This window comes from Carettochelys insculpta, chromosome 15 (assembly GCF_033958435.1).
Source record: "Carettochelys insculpta isolate YL-2023 chromosome 15, ASM3395843v1, whole genome shotgun sequence".
Lineage (NCBI taxonomy): Eukaryota > Metazoa > Chordata > Testudines > Carettochelyidae > Carettochelys > Carettochelys insculpta.
Genome location: NC_134151.1, coordinates 36,985,993 through 37,007,912, shown reverse-complemented (window position 1 = coordinate 37,007,912; position 21,920 = coordinate 36,985,993). Strand labels below are relative to the sequence as shown.

General features: G+C 47.7%; 1 protein-coding gene across 3 annotated transcripts in view; it reads left to right on the top strand.

Moving 5' to 3' along the window:
- Positions 1-9,874: 9,874 nt before the first annotated feature.
- ADAM19 (ADAM metallopeptidase domain 19) overlaps positions 9,875-21,920 on the top strand; it is a 58,644-nt gene continuing 46,598 nt past the window's right edge. For all 3 annotated transcript variants that reach the window (XM_075009319.1, XM_075009320.1, XM_075009318.1), the window contains exons 1-3: positions 9,875-9,998; positions 12,355-12,443; positions 17,852-17,922. In XM_075009319.1, coding sequence (XP_074865420.1) covers positions 9,899-9,998; positions 12,355-12,443; positions 17,852-17,922 — 260 coding nt within the window. In that variant the 5' untranslated portion in view covers positions 9,875-9,898. The remainder of the gene's footprint in view (positions 9,999-12,354; positions 12,444-17,851; positions 17,923-21,920) is intronic.

Genomic DNA, 21,920 nt, shown 5'->3' with positions numbered 1-21,920 from the left:
TGTCCCAGGATTCACAGGTCAAACAGGCGCTGCCGACTATGCAAGGTGTCACTGATGCACAGGGAAATGCCGTGGAAGCGCCATCCCTGTACCACTGGTTAACTACGGCAGTGGACCAGTTCCACCCCTCTCCGGGGGAACTGGAAGCACTGGTGAGGCCCTGGCGTACAATCCCAGAAGGGGTGAGTGCGCTGCGACAGCTGGGCATGGCGTGGGCTGTGGCTTTCATCGACGTAGGACCGGACGATGTAGAGGTCCAGAAATCCATCAAAGCCACTCTGTTACGCCTTGCCCCCCTCGAGCTGAAGGCCTCCCTTATGGCCGTGGTCATGGCAGCGAACGGGCACATAGGTGACTTGGTTGGAACGTTGATGCAGTTAGAGACTGTCATAGGCGTGAAAGTGGTCCGTGCCGCAAAAGGAAAAGGTGGTCAGGCGGGAGCACCCAGGCAGGAAAAAGGTCACGCTCGGGTGACCCAGAGAACCACGTGGACGGACTTGCTGAAGGCAAAAGTCCCCCGTGAGGAGATCAATGGTTTGCCAACACCAGACTTGTACAAACGTTGGTTACAACTGCCGCCTACCCAGTGGAGTGAGGATGTGGGTGCCTCCAAGGGGGCAGGCAAGAGCCAGGCACCACAGAAAGGTACAGGATCCGGGGGGAGGACAGAGCCCAGTGCCCCTGTTGACTGGACCCTTCCCCCTAGGAAGTGACAGGGAGGTGGGTCCCCTGCTGTACAGGCTGTGGCCGTGCGACAGGTAGCAGGGGACCGGCGCCCATTCGTCCTGTTAACCATCAAGTGGCCCTGGGGAGGGGAGCAGCATGTGCTTGCTCTGTTAGACACTGGAGCTGAGGTGACCATTCTGCATTCTACCCAGACTGCGGGTCACGCAGTGGTCCTGCAGGGCCTCGGAGGAGCGGAGACCACCGCTCATTCGGTGAAGGTCACCCTAACGCTGGGGAAAGCTCCTCCCTTTCAGGCGACTGTGCTGGCTGCACCTTTGGGTGAATACATCATTGGCACGGATGTCTTGCGTGGCTGGTGTGTAAATACACAGTATGGGCTGTTTGCCTTTGGGCACCCCTGCTACATTCGGGCAATCAGAACTGTGGAGCCCCTACTGCGGGGACATCCCAAATGGAACCCTGTGTGCCTGCCAGTCCCCCAGACCCCGGTGTCAGTCAAGCAATACCGCATTCCTGGTGGAGAGCACGAGATTAGTAACACTATTGCTGCATTGCTACAGGCGGAGATAATTCGCCCCACGCTAAGCACCTTCAACAGCCCCATCTGGCCAGTGAAGAAGCCAGATGGATCGTGGCGCATAACAGTGAACTATCGGGAACTCAATAAGGTGACCCCAGAGCTTACGGCCGTAGTTCCGGACATGGTTACCATCCTGGAGAGCATCACCGTGGCGGCCTTGCCGTGGCATGCCGTCATAGACCTGGCCAATGCGTTTTTCTCTATTAACATTCATCCCAAGAGTCAAGAGCAGTTTGCCTTCACATGGCTAACAAAGCAGTCCACGTTTACTGGGTTACCACAGGGCTTTAAGCACTCCCCAACGATCTGCCATCAGCTAGTGCAGGCCGATCTGAAGCATCTGGACCTCCCCAACCAGACGGCCTGCTACCACTACATCAACGACGTTATAATCTCAGGACCAGATGAACCAACTGTTCAAGCTGCCCTAAACGCCGTCGTAACAGGTTTGCAGGAGCAGGGGTGGGCTATTAACCCCGAGAAAGTGCAGGGGCCAGCCACTAGTGTGGTCTACTTGGGTGTACTGTGGATGGGTACGGAAAAATGCATTCCACCAAAAGTGCGGCATACCATCCAGGCGTTCCCCACACCCTCATCTAAACAGCAGTTGCAAACCTTTCTGGGCCTTCTTGGTTTCTGGCGTGCTTTTATTCCGCACTTTGCTTTTCTTATGCGTCCTTTACAGGAGCTTGTGCGCAAAGCCACCCCGTGGAACTGGACAGAGAAGCACCAACAAGCTTTCAACCTCTGCAAAGAGGCGGTGGTGGCACACGCCCGCTTCACCGCACCGCTGCAGGGCCAACCATTTGAACTGGACGTAACAACTGTCGGTAACGTGGTGTCCTGGGGTCTGTGGCAGCAGGTGGAAACCCAGCAAAAAGAACCCATCGGCTTCTGGTCACAAACCCTCCGCAAAGCCAAAAGCAGGTACACCCCCCTGGAAAAGCAGATCCTAGCAGTGGTGTGGGCTTTGCAGAACACTAAGCGGGTCACGGTCGTTGCCCCTGTTACTGTATGGACCCCAGTCCCCTTAATGGGGTGGGTCACGGGTACCTCTAGACTGCTGTAGCAACGGCCTCAGAGTGGGGCCCACGTAGAAGTGACAGCTCCAAAGTATGGGTAATGTTGGCACAAACTGCCATCAATGCATCCACCTTTTGTATGCCCCACAGTATGGCCATAGAACAGCTCATGGACACCTGTTTCATAGGTGTCAGTGCTACTCCTGCTCTCTTGCAAAACTATACCCTTTTGCGAAACTTTGCTTTTACTGCTCTCATGTGCTGTTGTCAAGTCTGTTCCACAGGTGCACGCTGTGTTGCTAGAAGAGCATCAACTACCTCACTTGATTCCTCCTAGCCTCGGAATTCACAAAGGGGTCGCGGGGAGGACTGTAGGGTGCGAGAAGACATTGTAACGGTCGAGAGTGCAGTCCGACCCCTCTGTGAATCCTCAAGAGAATTCCAAACAAACCAGTCTGTGCAAGGTAAAAAGCTGCAAAACAACTAACCCTGCCACGGCAACAACTGCAAGCAAAGCACGCTTGCCAAAACTTCAAGGCTACGCTGGCAGTAGGCCACAAAAGATACTAATAAGGAATGCATAGGCAATTTTAGGCAATCTTATGTTAATGAGCTGAGCTTTATCAGCTAGTGTTAAGAGGCCTGTTACAGAGCCTCTCCCTGAGCAAAGCTCCGACGCGTCAGGTTTTCCCCTACTGGTGACTGCAGTGTCTCCGGGGTTCCCGTCACGGGTGTCACGCGCTTTCAATAAACCAAATACAGCACTCGCCTTCTGGGTACAGCCTCGTTTCTGGGGAACCCAAGCCTGGTTGGTTACAGATGTGAATAATTCTTTTTCCAGAGGCATTCACAGTGCAACCACAAGAACTCTGTTAAGTCTAAAATAATCTAGGTTTCTCCATATGAACATGTCTGAACAATGTAAAGGATGTGTTATATATAGAATAAACAACACACAAATGGACAGGGTGAGGTTACATTTTTATAGAGGCAACTTCTGATGATTGTAAATTAAGAGGTCAAAGTTCATATTACCCAAATCCCATGATGATGATCCTAGGGATATTAATGGTCAACCAGCTAACCAGTAAGCCTCACTCTAAATGGATGAGGTTTACCAATTATGGTTATCTGGTGGGGGCTGCTCCAGCCCCACGGGTCCTGCTGTGAGCAGGGTGTGCTTTAGCTTGGCCAGAGCTGCCTCCATCTGAGGTCCTCCATCTGCCCCATCATTCCCCTACTCCCCATTTAATCATTAACTGGTTAAACATAACATTTAACCAATTAACTAATTACATGGGATTTTGCATCCCTAGATAATTTCATTTTTTCCTTGTAACTTTTGGGTGCTACCAAAAATCTGACATCTCCTGACTGAATTCTACAGTGATTACAACATGGTTCCTTTCTGGTTTTTTCACATGCACACCTTCTGCCTCGATCTTCTAATTGAAGAGTTAGTGTGGGAGCTTTGGAGGAAGGTTTGCTGCATTATAGGAAGTCAAATTGTTTTCAAAGATATGCCAGTCATTTCTGCAGCCCCCTGCTTGTGTGTCTCCTGTAGTTCAATATATGCACTGAGAGGACAAAGCCCTTTTGTGCTCTAAGGCCAGGCCTATACTAAGGGGGAAGGTTGAATTAAGATTCAAAACTCCAACTACGTTAATTACATAGCTACAGTTGACCTATCTTAATCTGAGCTTCTGTGCCATGTCCACTCACTGTGGGAGGTCTTCAGGAGCAACCACTCCCACTGACTTCCCTTTCTCCTTGCGAGGAGCAGGAATACCAGCACCCTATGAGATGCGCTAAATTGAACACTGGAAAATCAGTCCCAGCAGTGTCTACCTTCTGCTGAGTGTAAACAAGCCACAAGCAGGACCTACTGTCTTCTGTACCAATATCATTACAGACTGGGATACAGATGTGACATTCTTCTCTAGGCTTTTCAAAATAGCCTATGATGTGGATATGACGTAACTGAGATATACTTAATGCATGCTGGACAATATATGGTATCTTAGAGAGGTTGTGATTTACTAAATGTGATTGTCCAGTTTGTATACATGTATCTTTCCGTATCTGATGTTAGAAACATTGGCCATGTATCTGTATTTCAAATGTTACTTTGGGTGTCACCCACAACTAGTCCTTCAGGTACAACAATGCAAAAGCCAGACAGGGTTGATGCCTGGTGTTTCTTCTAATTTTTTCCATCCGTGGGTGGAATAAATTTTCTGTGCTCTCAGGCACGTGCACATGTGCATCGTCAATAGAAACCCATGCTGCTGGCTGTAGGTGTTCTGCTAATCAGCTGGGCTGCACCTGAATCTCTCCTGGGCAAGTGCCCAGCTTACAGGAAACACGACTCATGGCCCATTACCCGTGACAATGGACCATGAAAGAACCGAGACTCCTTGTCCAGGCTGCCTGTGAGTAACGGCTGTCCCAGCCTTGCAGAGACCGGGTCTGACTTCCCTGGGACTGGACACGCCTCCTCCCTTTTCGGCATGCCGGTAAGTTTTCTCAGTGGAAGACAAGGGGTTCCCACCTTGCATGAGAGCTATATAAGGCAAGGGAGTGACACCATCAGGGTTCTCCTCTGCCTGCCTTCCCAAAGAGACATCGGGAACCATCTGGAAGCAAGAACTGAACAGGGGGTGTGAAGGAGAGGAGAAAAGAGTAGACCCAAGCTGGACTGGTGTCCAGCTTGCAAGTGGTGATAGCTGAGGTTTCGAGCTGTGGGACAGTGGCACTGCCTTCCAAGACTTTCTGTGTTATGGGCAGATTGCAGTCTAGAGTGAGGAATTACTACTCATAACCAATTTCTCCACTCAGTCCAGAAGTCCTGTGGCACCTCATAGACTAATAGATATTTTGGACCCGCTTTGTCAGATAGGAGTTGTTCATTTTTGGGCTTTTAGGCATTCATCATTTATCAAAAATAATCAGAAGGAATGGCTGGTCACCCTACCTCTGGGGCCGTCTGCACAGTGAGGGGGAAGGTTTGTGCACTGCCCCCAAGAAAATCTCTTTGCTCCCAAGGGCTGGGTTCTCAGCTATAGGAGCTGAGAGATTGTGCTGGGCCCCACATGAAGCCTTTCCCCCAACACACACACACCCACAGCACAGAGAGCCACGGGGACCAGCCAGCCACTTTGAGCAGTCTGGGACCAGTGGTAGGCTGGGAAGTCTGCCTGAGATTGTTGCGAGCTGGTTGCTGCTGAGGTAAGTCCCTCCAGGCCAGAGCCTGCCTCTGGTAGCCTACCCGCTTCTGTACCCCAGGTTTCTCCCAGACTCTGCACCCCCTCCTACACCTCTCCTCTAGGCCAGAATCCCCTCTCACATCCATACCCTCTCCAGGACCCTGCACCAGAGGCAGATTAAGAACGGGGCAGGGGGGCTGGGACAACAGTCACAAGAGGCCCCAGTATATTAATGTAGTCATTACATATTCTTTAAAATCTATTCATGCTTATTACTACTCATGATGCATAATACAATTACACTTAATTTTAAAATACGAATGACATGACACATTTCTTTTCTTGCATTGAAGCAAGTTGTTTAAATAAAATGGATTTATGGAGCCTTGGGGCCCCTCAAGCCTGCGGGGCTCTGGGGCAACTGGCCCTTTTCTCTTTGTTAATCTGCCATTGCCCTGCATCCCCTGCCCCAGGTCTCAGCCCCCTCCTTCATCCAAACTCCCTTGCAGACCCTGCACTGTCTCCTGCACCCCAGTCCCATACCTCGAGCTCCCTTCTGCACTCAACCTCCATCTCAGACCCCATGCCCTCTCCACAGAAAAGTGCAGCCCTTAACCACTTACCAAAATCTTAGTGTGGCCCCTCATCAGAAATGATTGCCCACCGCTCACCTAGAAGTGGTAATGGTCAGAACCCGGCTCCGCAGCACTTGGGAAAGACATCAGTGGGTGGGTCGCATGCTCCTAAGCCAGCTAGGCCTGGCCAGAGCCAGGTCCCTGTCCCTACCTCTGGGTCTCTAATGGTCCTTGCACACTGCAGGTACACACGGATGACTGGTAAGCTCCTGCAGACTGGCTTATGCGAGGCTGAGGCCCTCCACAGCTGTCTCTTTGATAGTCTTCTCCGACGTGCCCCGTCCCTCTGCCTGGCAGGGTCTGGAAGAGAGCCAGGCCTGCTGAGGTAGGGGGAGCCAAGGGAGCCTGGCATTTCAAAGGAGTCCTGCGCTGTGGGCTCTTTGGAGTACTAGGGGCTGTGCTGCTCTGTCTGCATGCGGCTATGACCGAGTTGCGGGGAGATGCCAGCACTGCATCCTGGACAGTGTTGAGGGCTGATTGCTCTAGGCCCCGCCCCTTTTCCTCTTGGCTCCGCCCCTTCTAGAGCACAGAGCTGGGGCCTGTGGCAGCTGTCAGAGCCTCTGAACAGACTTTCCTACTCACACCACAGGCTGGCTTTTCAATGCCGAAAAACAAGCTGACAGAGGTAGGGAAGACGGGGCACAAAAATACAAGTCACAAAACAAAATGGAGTTTACAATCGGATCCAGACATCTCCCCCTGTCAGTCATGATCAAGAGGCCTGAATATTATTCTACCAGGGACATTTAGAGTGATTTCAGTGACATCAGGAAAGCTCCTGGAATTAAGGCAAGACAGAAAATCACTCCAGGCCTTTAGCAAAGCTCTATTCCAAACGGAGTCTTAATTTTCCATCGAACTGACTGATCACTATGCTCAGACTCCACAGATCCAGCATGCACGTAGAAGCCATCTGCAAACGGCTCCCTTTTAAAAAGGGTTTCTAATCACTCTCCTACAGTGATTTTTACTGTAGAGGAACAAGTTGAGGATATTATAGATCAACAACCATCTGAAGAGTCTGCGCCACAAATCCTCAAGAGATCATCAAGTCCAGTCCCCTACCCTCTTGGTAGGACAAAACACCCTCCCTGACAGGTGCTTTTTAAAAATCTGTTGGCCCCAGGCCCCTCAAGGATTACAACATTAATGCTCAAACCATGGAGCTATCCCTCCTACTTGGCCTCATGGGCCACCAGAATACCAAACCACTTCCACAGCACCAGCACCAAATGCCTTTCATGTCTATCTGCCTGGGCACTTCACTACTTCTGATTTTTAAAAAGCAGATACGTGTCCATAAAAATTGCCAGCTTATATCTTCACATCACAATGTCTGGCTACATTTATTATGAAGCACAGGAGGCTAATTCTAATGAAAAGTAGGAGGATAATTCATAAAGAAATCCACATCTCCAGGGGCACATCTTGCGGGGGAGATGAAGTTTAAGGTGGTGTAGTTCTTTCCACTCTAGTGCCATTTCATAGCTGCCCCTCTTACCTTGCTCTGCCCTCTGAGCTCCCTTCCCCTTTCTTTCCAGGTAGCAGATCACTTCCTAAGCCAACCACCAAAAAGAAGAAAAAAAATCGTGGGGCTACCATGACATTTGCTGCCACCCCATTGCTGTTGCTGTGTGTCCTACCCTCTCCACCTCTCTGGCTCTTTGAAGTAGGGATAGCCTCTTTCTATGTTCAGACAGCACTGACCCAGCAGAGACATGGGTTCGGTTCTCTGTTCTGTGACAGGCTTCTTTCATAGCTTGGTGCAAGATCTATAAACTCTGTGCCTCAGTTACCTATCTGTAAAATGGGGTAAACGATACTTCACAACCACAGAGAGCGCTGAGAAGTTTTCAGACACTATATAGGGATGGGTACCATGTAAGTACATATAGACATACAGACTCTTTGTGCTGTGACAACATTTGACTTACATCTCCTTGATCTTAGAAGGTGGAAGTATCTAGACCTTTTCCCTTCTCTGGTTCTGAAACACTAGCTCACTAGAGTTTAGAGAGCAGGAAAATGCTGTTTAACAGGATTCGAGAATGAGACAATGAAAAATATATTCTATATATGTCTGGTTTGGAAATACAGTCTCACCCGATTATTTTCTTTTAATAATACCTTTATTTTGGGCTTAAGGTACATGAGCCCATTGTCTCTTTAATATATGGAGGGTAGAAGCAACATCATCTCCGGGGTGGCCATGTGCTCTGGATCAGGCTCAGTCAGTGACTGACAATTTAGTCTCTGCTTCCCGGCATGACATGAAGAATTTATAAACAAGTTTGGGATTTGTAGCTTTAATATGGGGTGGAGGGAAATTGCTGGCTGGCCATTCAGCACTGCCCTGATAAATACGATTAACTATCCTCTTCTTCTGCAGGGATGGTGCCGTTCATGCTGCGAGTCTCAAGGTAAAATAAGCAAGAACAGATAATGTGATGTGTTTCCTTGGATGGATGCCTACAAAAGACCCTAGGTTTGAAGGGTAAAAGGTACCCTTGTACTCAACAGCTATGTCTGCACTACAATGATCTGTTGACAGACGTTACTGCTGGAAGATATCTTCCAACAAAACTTCTGACGGCAGATTGCAGCCACACGAAATCGGATCACTCTGTCGATCCACTCTGTTGACAGAGAGCGGCCAGACTGCCTGGCCACTCTCTTGACAGGATGGCCAACCAGAAGCATAGCAGACAGAGCTGCATGGTGACCTGGAAGCCCTGTCTGTCAACAGAGGGTAACCCAGAGCATCACAGAGTCTATCAAGAAAGGAGTTCTGGCTCATGGGGGAGAGGTAGAAGGCAGTCGACAAAAGTACAGAGTTCTGTCAAGAGGATGTCGACAGAACACATTTTTTAGTGTGAATACTCCACAGGTTTTGTCGACAAAACTCTCTGGAGTAGATGCAGCCAACCAGTCTTGCCTGCATAATACGGGCCCCAGAACAGATCTGGGAATCCCTGCATAGGCCCAGGAGCTGGTCTTTGTTTCTTCTGGTGTAGAGTTTAGCTATGAGGAAATGCTTCTCTTTGCCCGAGAAGGCCCTTCCACACCCCCTTCTCCCCCTCCCCATATAAACTCTGCATTTGTTTCTCCACTCCATTGTTTTACATCGGTGGGAGGTTTTCTGAGAGTTCCGACTATCAAAGTTCTTAAATGGTCTTAAATGGAGCCCTGTTAGTCTGTAGCTTCTTACCCATCTCTATGAGACAGGTAAACAACAAGCAGTCCTGTGGCACCTTAGAAACTAACACATCTATTAGGTCAGGAGCTTCTGCAGGCAAGACCCACTTCCTCAGAGGTAAAAAAACAAGGGAGTGGAGAAACAAAACCAGAGGTTACATGGGGGAGGGGGAGGGAACCTGTCACCAGCAGGAGCAGTTAATGAAGCAGGTGTGCCCAGTGCTGACTGGGGGGAAGGAGGGGGCGGATCCTAAGCCAGCGAGGGTGTCCGCTCAGGCCAAGGTGAAAGGTGGGGGGGTTGAAAGGGCTGGGGCGGGGCCGGGCCAGGCCTGCAGTGGTATTTTCTCTGCCTTCACACACCGCATGGGGGACGGACAGCTCCACCCCGCACCCGGCCTCCCGCCGCTCTGGCCTCTGAGCCTATAAAGGGCCGCGGGCTCGGTCCCCGCCTAGGCGCTGTTACTGCGGGCGGGTGCTGCCGGGGCGAGGCCCTGCCGGCAGGTGGCCCCGCTGCCAGCCGCGGGAGGCGGATCCGCAGCCGGCCGGCCGGCGTGCGCCCAGCCCAGCCCAGCCATGCCGCGGGCTGCGGGCCGAGGCGGCGGCTCGGCGGCGTGTCTCTACCTGCTGGCGCTGCGGCTGCTGCCCGCGCTGGAGCCGGCGGCCGGCGGGAGAGGTGAGGCGGTAGACGCTCCGCGCTGCGGGATCGGGATCGGGATCGGGGCCGGGGCGGGCGGGCGGGGGCTTTATTCCAGCCTGACCCCCCCGCCCGGGCTTCATTATGTGCCGCTCCTTCACCCCGAGCCGCAGGTCAGCAACCCCCCCCCCCGGCACCCCGAGAGTCCCACCCGCCTGGCGCGGAGGTCCCAGACCCCCCCGCCCCACTTCGGAGCTGCAGATCCGGGGGCGATGCGCCAGGTGCCGTCAGCTGCTTCGGCCCGGCTCCCTCCCCTCGTCCCCACTGCACGGAGCGGCGGAGTCCGGCCGGCTCAGCCGGGGCAGGGCGCGGTGCCTCCAACGCCTGCGGCTTTCGGCTGCCGCCGTGGGTCCAGCCTATAGTTCCTGCCCCCACCCCTCGTCTAGTTAAGCCCGGGGGCATTTCTGTCTGCGGGTTAATGGCACTGGGCCCCGCGTGCTTCCCTGTTGTCCCAGAGGGGGGCACTTGGCCACACACGGAGAGAGACAAGCAGTCCTGGAGCGCCTTAAAGGCTAACGCTTTCGTGTCTTCCGTGACGAGCTTTGTGGGCCAGGTCCTGAAGAAAGCCCCTTACCTAATAAATGAGACTGTGGGTCTTTAAGGTGCTCCAGGACTGCTTGTTATTTGTGTACCACTATTGACTAAGATGGCTACCCCGGAGACAAGGAATAAGCCTCCTCAGAACCAGCTGGCTTTTAGCTCAAGCCTTAGAGGCTCCTGCTCTAAGCTCCATAGGTCCCAGGTTCAGTTCAGCTTCCCTGGTTACAAATCCTTGGTGGAGTGGGGGTAGACTGAACTCAGCCCATTTCCAAGGTGGCCATTGGAATCAGGTTCTCTTTCCATGTCCACTTGTGGCCATGTTTTCTTGGGGCTTACCCTAGGTGCGTCTTGCTTTGACTTCGAGGACTTTACGTTACACCTGTGTCAGCTGCTGGGCAGACAGGAATGGTGAATTATGCCTTTGGGACCCCTCAGAGGGGGCAGCACACCAGGATGCAGGAAAGGGACTGGAAAAGTAGCTAAAGAGAGCTGGCTTTCTAGAGAAGTTTAGATGGATTGCAGGGGGAGCTTCTCACTGCCTTCCCCAGACCTGCAGAAGAGCTCTGTGGTGCACAACAGTTTGTCTCTCGTGTTTCAGTGAAAGACAATAGCTTGCCCACCTTGTCCGAGGGAAAGAGTAGACAAGGGGGCTTTGAAGGGAAAAGCATCCCTGGGCATTGCTGTGTGATGGTTGGAGACATGGGTTGTGCCTGTGAGTTTCAAACCAAGATAATTATTTAAGTGCTTCAGGGAGTTTCCCATCTTTGTTCCCACAATTAATGTGCCTTTTAAAACTCCTGTCTAAAAATCCTCTTCAGCAATTACTGCTTTGGCCAGCTGAACCTACCCCATGGTAAAGTTGGAGGCAAGACACGAGAAGTCCTCCTTCTGCTCTATTCTGCACTGATTAGGCCTCCATTGGAGTACTGTGTCCAGTTCTGGGCATCACGTTTCAGGAAAGATATGAAGAAATTGGAGAGGGTCTAGAGAAGAGCAACTAAAATAATTAAAGGTCTAAGAAACATGACTTATCAGGGAAGACTGAAAGAACTGGTTCTACTTCTTTTGGAAAAGAAAATGACCAAGAAGAGACCTAAAAAGAATTTCGAGGAGGAGGGTGATAGGACAGAAAGCAATGGGCTTAAATTGCAGCAAGAGAGGTTAAGGTTGGATATTAGAAAAACTTCGTAAGTGTCAGAGTGGTTAAACACTGGAATAAATTGGCCTAGGGAAGCTGTGGAGCTCCATCATTGGAAATATTTAAGAGCAGGTTAGATAAACATCTCTTAGGGTTGGTCTAAATGAGGGCAGAGGACTGGACTTGATGACCTCTTGAGGTCCCTTCCAGTTCAAGTAGTATTCTATGGTTTGTACGTAATTACAGGCCTGATTCAGAGAGGTGCTGGGCACATGGTCACCAGCAAAGCAGTGTTTGAAGCATATCAAGGTCTATCTGATTTCTCTTGTGTTTAACTTAAAGTACACGCTTAAATGCTTTGCTGAATTCATGCCTATGCTCAGCCTTTTGCAGAACTAATGCTTTCAGAAATTTAGATGCAAACATAAAGAAAATCTTTGCTGCTGCTCACACCAAACAGTGCACTTGTGTATAATTAGGGACATAGATGGCCAAATATTTCATCGTTTTTTGCTGCTTTTATGCTACCTTTTGAAGGATCTGATCCAGTTCCATTAAGTTGAGGGCAAAAGTCCCATTGTCTCTGACGGAGCAGGATTAAATTCTAAAAGCTTTGCAATGGAGTTTTGACCTTACGCAACTGTCTGTGCTTCGCAGGAGAAAAAACTGCTGTTGGCCCACAGCTATACTACAAGGCAATAACACTGCATTGGAAAGCCACAGGAAACTACCCCACCAGTGTGAAGGTAAGTCATGGTTCACTTGCTTCCTCTACGTCTCTGTGCAAGGTGATCCTCCCCATAATCCAATTTAGGAGGATGGTTCATTCTCAGTCAGGGATGCTTCACCCAAGATGGGTGTCCTGTGGGCATCACGGGGAGAAAAGATACTCACGGGAGTGACGAATTTCAAGGTGAGTTTGGCCTCCATAAGGACTTTGCCTAGGTGACCCTTGGTCATCTGTGGTAAAGTTGGTCAGCGAACCCTCATCTCCTGAGTCCCAGTCCTTCGCATTATCCACAAAACCATCTTTCTTGCTCCCAACACATGCACACATCTGTTCTCATGATGAGAAGTTTAATAACCACACTAACTAAAACTGCACAGCCAGGAAGAGAAACCTTCACCATTTGGCTGTTTTTAACAATATACATAGTTACAGCCTTAGCTTATCCAAGCTATCAGTCACTCAATACCAGGAGAACTTCTGGGAACCTTTTGTAGTATAATGTGATAGTTGTGGTAGAACACTTGCCCTTTCAGTAATATCACTGCAAGGCTGCAAGAGGCAGGGCTCACCCAATGAAATTCATGGGCAGTAGGCTTAAAATAAATAAGGAAGTACTGTTTCAGACCAGGCATAGTCAACCTGTGGAATTCTTTGCCATAAGATGCTGCAAAGGCCCATACTATAACAGGGCTCAGAAAAAGCTAGTTAAGTTGGAGGGTAGCTTCCTCAATGTCTGTTAGCCAAGATGATCAGGGACACATCCCTGTGCTCTGGGAGTCCTTAAATCAAACCCTGCCAGAAACAAGGACTAGACAACGGGATAGATACCCTGTTCTGCTCATTCCCTCTGAGGCATCTGGCGTTGGCCACTGTCGGAAGACAGGCTAATGGGCAAGATGTAATACTGGTCTGACCCATTACAGCCTTTCTTAATGTATTGTAGAGGTATTTGATTGTTCTTGCAATCACAGGCTTGTTTACAAAGAGCAACACTTACCTTTACATAAATCTGTCAGATGCTAAGGTTATTAATCAATGCGTATTCAGGCAAATTCCCAATGGATTCAGGTACCTTGCTAGCAGCAAGCAAGCAGGAGCTGGTACCTCTGGTGTATTTAGGACCAACTGTTAACAGGCTGGGATCCTAAAATCAAAATGTGATGGGAGGGGGAAAGGGGAAATCTTATCAGCATCAGCTGTATGGGGAGATGCAGTGACACACAAGGCTCTGAGTGCCAGTCAGCTGTGTTTGGACAATAGATCGCTGCCAAGCATCTGCAGCTCCCAATGGAACCAGAATGTGGTCCTTTACAATTGCAAGCCAATGTAGGCTGCTGGATTTAATCTCTGTGGGCCTGACCCAACAGCCAGGAAAGCCACAGAAGGACTCTCATTGACTTCTGTAGGCACAGGGGTGATAAAAGATCAGAATATCAGAATGGAGATGTACGATGTGGAGAGGAAAGGAAAGTGTTGTAATTGATTCTAGAGTCAGGATTAACACAAAGAGATCTGAATATGCACATTGACTGAGAGAAAGTTTCACCAAACAATTCTTTAGAATCATCATCAGTCCCTTGAACGAGGTCGTTGGGGCGCCTTCATGACAACGTTCCTTATAGTGTCTCTCCATCTTTGGTGGTCATGTGCCAATTCTTGAGTTGCGGCAAAGCTCATTCCTGTCCCTTCTTTAATGTTGTCTATCCATTGCTTTTTCTGTCCGCTACGTCTCCTTTTGCCATTGACTGTGCCTTGCAGTATGGTCTTGGACAGGCCTGATGATTTTGTTGCTTGTCCATACCATCTTAGTTTGCTCTTTTTCACTCTGAATAGTAGGTCGTGATGAGGTCCTATTGCTGAGTTGATGATGATTCTGACCTCTTCATTACTAATATGTGCCATGTAGGGGATGTTAAGAAGCTTGCGGTATAGCCTCATTTCAAGGGCCTTGATCTTGCGCTCTAGTTCTGCTGTCAGAGTCCAGGTCTCGCAAGCATATAAAAAGATGGAGTGTACAAGAGCTTGCATGAGCCTTACTCTTGACTTTAGGGATTGGTTTTAATTTTGCCATTGCTGCGGTTGTTATCGCTGTTCTGGCAAGTAGTTCTGGTTTTGTAACTATTAGAGTTAAAACAGACTATAGAACACAGAATAAGCACCATACAAGACAAAACTGGCAACCACCTCACTGAGGAGAAAGACATTATAAACAGATGGACGGAATACTGCTCTGAGCTCTACAACCATAACTCCACTGGAGATCCCAACGTTCTGAAAGTTAACAACCCAACAGAAGAAACAAACTTTTCCATCCTACGGGAGGAAGTTGAAGCAGCCATTAAATTGCTAAAGGCAGGCAAATCACCTGGCATAGATAACATCCCATCTGAACTTGTACAAAATGGAGGCAGCAGTATGGTTGACATACTCATGATGATTTGCAACAAAATATGGCAGAGGGGAGAATGGCCAACAACTTGGACTCGAGCACTAATTATAATGCTTCCTAAAAAAGGAAACCTACAGTTATGTGAAAATTACAGGACCATCAGCTTAATTAGCCACCCTAGTAAGGTGATGCTGAAAATCATACTGAACAGACTAACACCCCAGGCTGAGAAGACTATTTGTGAGGAACAAGGCGGTTTTCGATCAGGCAGGAGTACCATTGAACAGATTTTCAACCTATCTGTACTCTGTCAGAAATACAATTCACATCAGCAAGACCTGTACCTCATTTTTACAGATTTTAAAAAGGCCTTCGGCAAAGTTTGGCATGCAGCACTGTGGGCAACAATGAAGCAATTTAACACCAACAGTAAACTCACTGACATAATTAAAAATTGATACGAAAAGGTCGGTAGTGCAGTATTATTCAATGGTGCCGTTGGTGACTGGTTCGGTACCACTGTAGGAGTATGACAGGGCTGCATACTCTCTCCTACCCCGTTCAACATCTTTCTGGAACGTATCATGATAGATGCTCTAGATGACCACATTGGAACCATAAGTATTGGCGGTCAATCTATGACCAACTTACGCTTTGCAGATGACATTGTTGGACTGGCAGGGAGTGAAAAAGAACTAGATAACCTTGTTAAAACTTCAACAAATATGGCATGGAAATAAACACAGAAAAGACAAAACTCATGACCAACAATCCTAGGAGCATATCCGCACAAATATCCTTAAAACAACAGACATTGGAAGAAGTAAAACAATTTAAATATCTACGGTCGATCATCTCTGATGCAGGTTCAAAACCAGAACTACTCGCCAGAACAGCAATAACAACTGCAGCAGTGGCAAAATTAAAACCAATCTGGAAAGACCAAAACATACCCCTCTTTAGAATACTTCTGCTATATTTTGATTCCCTTCATTTCTAGGGTGTGAAATCCCCTGGTATGTTGGGTAAGGCAGATGAGGAAATAACCTGATGCTTTTATTTCTCAGTAATCTATTTTTCTGAAAAGTCTTGTACAGGAAGAGAAGCTTTTCATGCCTCTAGGAGGTAACTTCCTTTAAGAGAAAAATCTTATCATACCTTCAACAGAACTGAGAATCTTGTAATATCCTCTGTGGTACTGAGTTAACTTACCTTTTCTGCATCAGGCCACTTGTGGTAAGGAGTTGATTTTTATCATCTCTATGATCACTGACAACTTGTTCCTGTTTATGCAGCAAATCACCCCAGGTTCCTTTATGTGAATTAGTGTACAAATAAAATTCTGCACTAAAGTGAGTCAGTAGTAGCAGACCAAGCTAGTAATGAAGTGTTTGGCGATCATTTACATTGCTGATTCCTTTTCCCCTCCTTGCTTGTGTTACAGCTTTGTCATAATTGTAATTATATAATTGCAATGATCTTATTGTAGCTGCCTACTAATGAAAATATAATGTAACAGTTATGGGAACACCTTTCAGGTAATGCATCCTGGCTAACAGGTGTATACACCTCACCAGAGTACAATGCACACATCCAGTTTGTCATCTTCCCATCCTGCCATTTATTTAAAGCTATGGATAGCCAAAGCTATGCACAAGTGGGGCAGTTATAGATCTGTAAGCTGTAAGTATAGACATACACCAGATCTTTGGTCCAGTGTATATTGTCATGTGAAATAATATTAGAAACTTCACAGAAAACCATGTCTCTGAGGACCTGCTGAAAGGTAGGCTGCAGAGTGTCATGCAGATTCTGTAGATGAGTAGGTAGGGCTGCAGTTTCCGGATATGGTGAGTCATTTTTCTGGGCCGGATCCTTTATAGAAATTGTGTATGCGATAGACCAGTGGTGCTCCTATGCATCTCTTTTAGAAGAAAGCATCTTTGCTGCACCAGCTCTGCCACTTAGCAACCCAAGACCTCACTTCTTCAGTTAAATTTTGGAGGCCATGAAGCAGGACTCTGTGAGGCACAAGGAATCGGTGGGCCTCAGTTGGAGGACAGCTGTTCAGGGTCTGTTGTGACATGGTTTGCAAACCAGTGTTATTAACCAGTCTTTTCATTCTCTTAAAAGATGTGATCGCAGCTTTAAAGTTAATTGCAGACAGAGACCAGTGTGAGAGCTACCATCCAAAGCAGGGCTGGGATTTTTTTCAAAGGAGGCCCTGGGTATTACGCATCATGCTCCAGTGACTACTCCAGATTTGGGAACCTAACTCTCCTAGGATGCTCTGAAAGTAGACCCTCACAGCAAGAGGGGCCCTAAACATAGAGTATTTAATACTGGTCATACGTCATCATTATGATGGGAGATGAGATCAATTTGGTGTTAGTGGCATCTGCTAAGAAACAGTGCAAACACTGCTCTGCATCAGGCACATTGTGCTAGGATGTGTTTTCTGATGACCAAACATCCCTGGGGTCTTAGGTACTGGACTTCTGTATATTTCTACAGAGGCATTGTTCCTCTTCCCGAGCATTCCACCTCAGTCCACCTCTGCCTATTAGGCACACCTAGGGGTTTGGGTGAGGTGCTCACTATTTTGGAGTGGACCAAGGAGAGGTGTGCATTTGCAAACCAAGTACAGGTCAAACCCCTCTGTTTCAGAACTCTGTTGTCTGACAAACTCTGTATTCTGGCATGATTTTAATTAGCTGGACAACCACTTATCATGGGTGTGGCCAACTTTCCTGTGGTCCCATAAAGTTTGTTTCCAGCCATCAGTCCTGACTCTGTGTTCTGTGCTGTTATTTAGCTGTAATTTACCCCAAATGTCTTCTAAGAGCCCAGTAACCAGTGGCAGTGTGGACAATGTGCTAGAAAATATTGACCTGCAAATTCTCTCACCTGGCACTGCTCAGGTCCCAAGGGTGCTGTTTGAGTGGCTCAGCTTGTAATTGCCACATTGACATGCACTTATGTGTTTCCATTGATCATGCTGTATGTGTAATGGTCAGTTTCTCTGTTGTGTACAGCATCCATTGAAAGCCGAAGTCAAGATGACAGTTGAGGGGAAGGAGCTCACCCTGGACATTGAGAAGAATGAGTAAGTGTGCGTGTCCACTGTGCAGTCTTTTCCCTCAGGTGATGAATAAGGAACTGACTCTCAGCCAATTGGATCTCATGTTGACTTGACTTTGGATCACACCTGAAGGGCTGGTCTAAAGCTGAGGTTGACCTACTTACATTTCATGTCCTGGGTGATTGCAGTTAGGTTGACTTAAGCCCCCACTGTAGACACATTGATGGAAAACTGCTTCTATGGATTAACAATGTCAGCTGATAATCACACTTTGCCAATGTAGGAAACACATACGTGCAGCTGCCATGCCATAGTGTAATGCTGACAGGCCTGGGTTGCTGGCCCCAGGAACAGAACCTGCAAGCATAGGGTCTAAAGTCCTGCACTCTACCACATGAGCTGAAGGCCACTGTAGCATGGAGACTTCACTCACCCCAGATGAGGTCTCAGTGCCTCTGGGTACTGCAATAGTACGTGGCTGTAGTTTAGACATACTCTAATTCAGGGAAACGCATGCCACTTTTGTGTGGTAGGAGAACGCTGGGTCCAACCTTCAGCTGGTACGTTGGCAGAGTTCCACAGAAGTCACTGTATGCCAGCTGGCCCAAGGTATACAAACCCTCATCATGCAACGATTAGTACCTGCATTAACGAGACAATGACTTCCTGTCTACCTGATGTTAGCGAGCTGGCTTGTTCACTACATTACTCAATGTTTTAGCAACAAAAAAAAGCTCTCTTGTGGTTTTCATATGTCATGCTACTCATAAGGGTTCCACTTGAGACCTCTTCGGCAGAATGCCAGGGAAACTTGTGTTTCTGTAATGCCTCTTATCCTGAAGTGGCCTATAGAAAGGTTTGCACATCCACTGGGTGAACACAGCAGCTTGTTAACAGCACAGGGCAACAAACAGCACATAGCAGTTTGGGACAGGAAGTGAAGAAGAATAGTGTATCCAAATGAAGTTACTGGTGGATGCAGGTAGACAGGATGAGGTTGCTGCTGGAGTTTGGATGTAGATTCTTTGCTACTTTTAATATCAGAATCTTGCCAGGCAAGTGGATTAGAGTCTAACGATGAAAGTGAAGGCAAGACTTTTCTTACCATAGCTGGCCCTTGCCAGTTTTCGTTCATTGATGCTGGATTTCTTTCATGTCAGATTTATGAACCAAGTTCCAGCTGAGTGCCTTATTTTCTCAGTAGCTGCTAATGTATTTATACCCAGGAATAATGCTACTTATCAGATTTAATATAATGCAGACATCCCCTGGCCAGTCAAATCTAGAATCACTCCTTTTCCTTAAGACAGAAAGGAAATGCCATAATATGGATACACAACTCTAGTTAGTGTTTAGGGTGGTGTACAAACAAAACTGATATGCAGCGTAGCTAGGAGGGGTGTTCAGCTTCTCTCGGTGCTGGGTAAGGCAGTACCTGAAATCAGATGAGTGATCAAATGAAAATAGGTTCTGGGAAGGGTTGTCTGTGAAAAGCTGGAGCATGAGGATAAACGGCTGGTACTTTCAGCCCCGAAGACACTGCAGAGTCGATCCTGCACTGGTGCTAACAGGAAATACTCCACTTAGCAGCTTTCGGCTTTGAAAATACCAGTAGAGATGGGACCGAACTGTACCGCCATTGGTGGCAAAGTCCTGTCTACACAAGCAAACGGAACTGTTGGTGGCAATTGTTAGTAGTGGGGATCTCTGGAGGAATGCTGGAAAGGATCTAACTGCTATTGTAGCTATCGCAGAACCACTGGGGTCTATTTCCTTTGCCAGTCAGTCAGGTCTTAAATCTTTTCTAGCACTTGTGCATTGTGCTACTGCAGAGATGAATTTATTCACCATGCAGGAGGAAGCAAAGAGTCCTGACAGAAATACAATGTCCGGTATGATGACATCACCTCCAGGTGCCTCCTGGGAACTGTGCTATTTCCATCAGTGGTCTGGCACTCAGCATGTTAGTAAACAGAGTTAGGATCACACACCATTTGCTAGTGTGTTTCCTTCCTGAGGTAGGGCTTTCATTCAGCAAAATACAAACACTTCCAGCAAGGATCATGCTGGCTTACCAGGGTTAATGAAAGAAGACTTGGCATTTGAACATACTCATTCATCATAAGGTAAGCGTGCTTGTCCACTGTGTGCGTTGTGCAATCTCTTCCCAGGAAACTACAGACCAGTCAGTTTAACTTTTGTCCCAGAAAAGATAGTGGAGCAAATAATTAATGAATTCATCTGCAAACATCTGGAAGAAAATAGGGCGATAGGTAACAGCCAGCATGGATTTGTAAAGAACAAATCATGCCAGACCAATCTGATAGCTTTTTTTGACAGGATAAAAAGCCTTGTGGACAAGGGAGAAGTGGTGGATGTGGTATACTTAGACTTTAGTAAGGCATGTGACATGGTCTCGCCTGATCTGCTTACCAATAAACTAAGCACATATATGGTGGGTGCATAAGAGGCTGAATAACCATTCCTAGAGAGTAGTTATTAATGCTGGAAGGGCATAACAAGTGGGGTTCTGCAGGGATCTGTTTGGGACCAGTTCTATTCAATATCTTAATCAACAGTATAACTATTGGCATAGAGTAACAGAGAGGAAGCCGTGCTAGTCTATACACTATCAAAACAAAAAGCAGTCAAGTAGCACTTTAAAGACTAGCAAAATAGTTTATTAGGTGAGCTTTCGTGGGACAGACTCACTTCTTCAGACCATAGCCAGACCAGAACCAATTGGCATAGAGAGTATGCTTATGAAGTTTGCAGATGATATCAGGCTGGGAAGGGTTGCAACTGCTTTGGAAGATAGGGTCAGAATTCAAAATGAGCTGGAGAAATGGTCAGAGGTAAACAGGATGAAGTTTAATAAGGACAAATGCAAAGTAGTCCACTTAGGAAAGAACAATCAGCTTCATACATATAGAATGGGAAGTGACTGTCTAGGAAGGAGTACTGTGGAAAGGGATTTAGGGGTCATAGTGGACCACAAGCTAAATATGAATCAACAGTGTGCTGTTGTTGCAAAAATAAACATGATCCTGGGATGTATAAACAGGACTGTGGTGAGCAAGACATAGGTCATTCTTCCTCTCTACTCAGTGCTTATTAGACCTCAGCTGGAGTACTCTGTCCAGTTCTGGGCACCACATTTCCAAGAAGATGTGGAGAAATTGGAGAAGGTCCAGAGAAGAGAAGAATGATTAAAGGTTTAGAGAACATGAGCTACAAGAAAGGACTGAAAGAACTGGGCTTGTCTAGTTTAGAAAAGAGAAGACTTAGAAGGGACATGATAGCAGCTTTCAAGTGCCTCAAAGCGGGTTACAAGGAGGAGGGAAAAAAATTGTTCTCCTTGGCCTCTGAGGACAGGACAAGGAGGAATGGGCTTAAACTGCAGAAGGGGAGGTTTAGATTAGACTTAGGAAGAACTTCCTCATTGTCAGGGTGATTAAACATTGGAATAAATTACCTAGGGAGGTTGTGAAATCTCCATCACTTGAGATATTTGAGAGCAAGTTAGACAGACGCCTACTGGGGATGGTCCAGATGGTGCTTGGTCCTGCTGAGAGGGCAGGGAACTGGACTTGATAACCTCTTGACGTCTCTTCCAGTTCTAGTGTTCTATGATTCTAAGGCACATAGTACATAGAAAATAGAGTGGAGCCAAAACCATCTTTAATGCACAGGAGTGTCTCCTGCGCATGGAGTACAAGTTCAGGCTTATAGTGAGAGACAGATGCTGACACCCAGAGAACAGGCAACAAGACACGTTTAAGGCAGTGGTTCTAATACTTTTGGCCTGTGTCCCACCTCACTCAACCTGAACCTTTCCAGGGATCACCAGCCAACCACCCATTACGACAAAATGCATTTGCTTATCTCTAAGTACCTTAAATACTAAATTATTCACATTAGTGTACTTGAGTGTAAAAATGTAGCTATGCAGCTATCACATAATGTAGGGGCTGCAGGTCTGGATAGCCAGGGTGAGGTGCCTGCTGCTGGGTGGGGTGGTG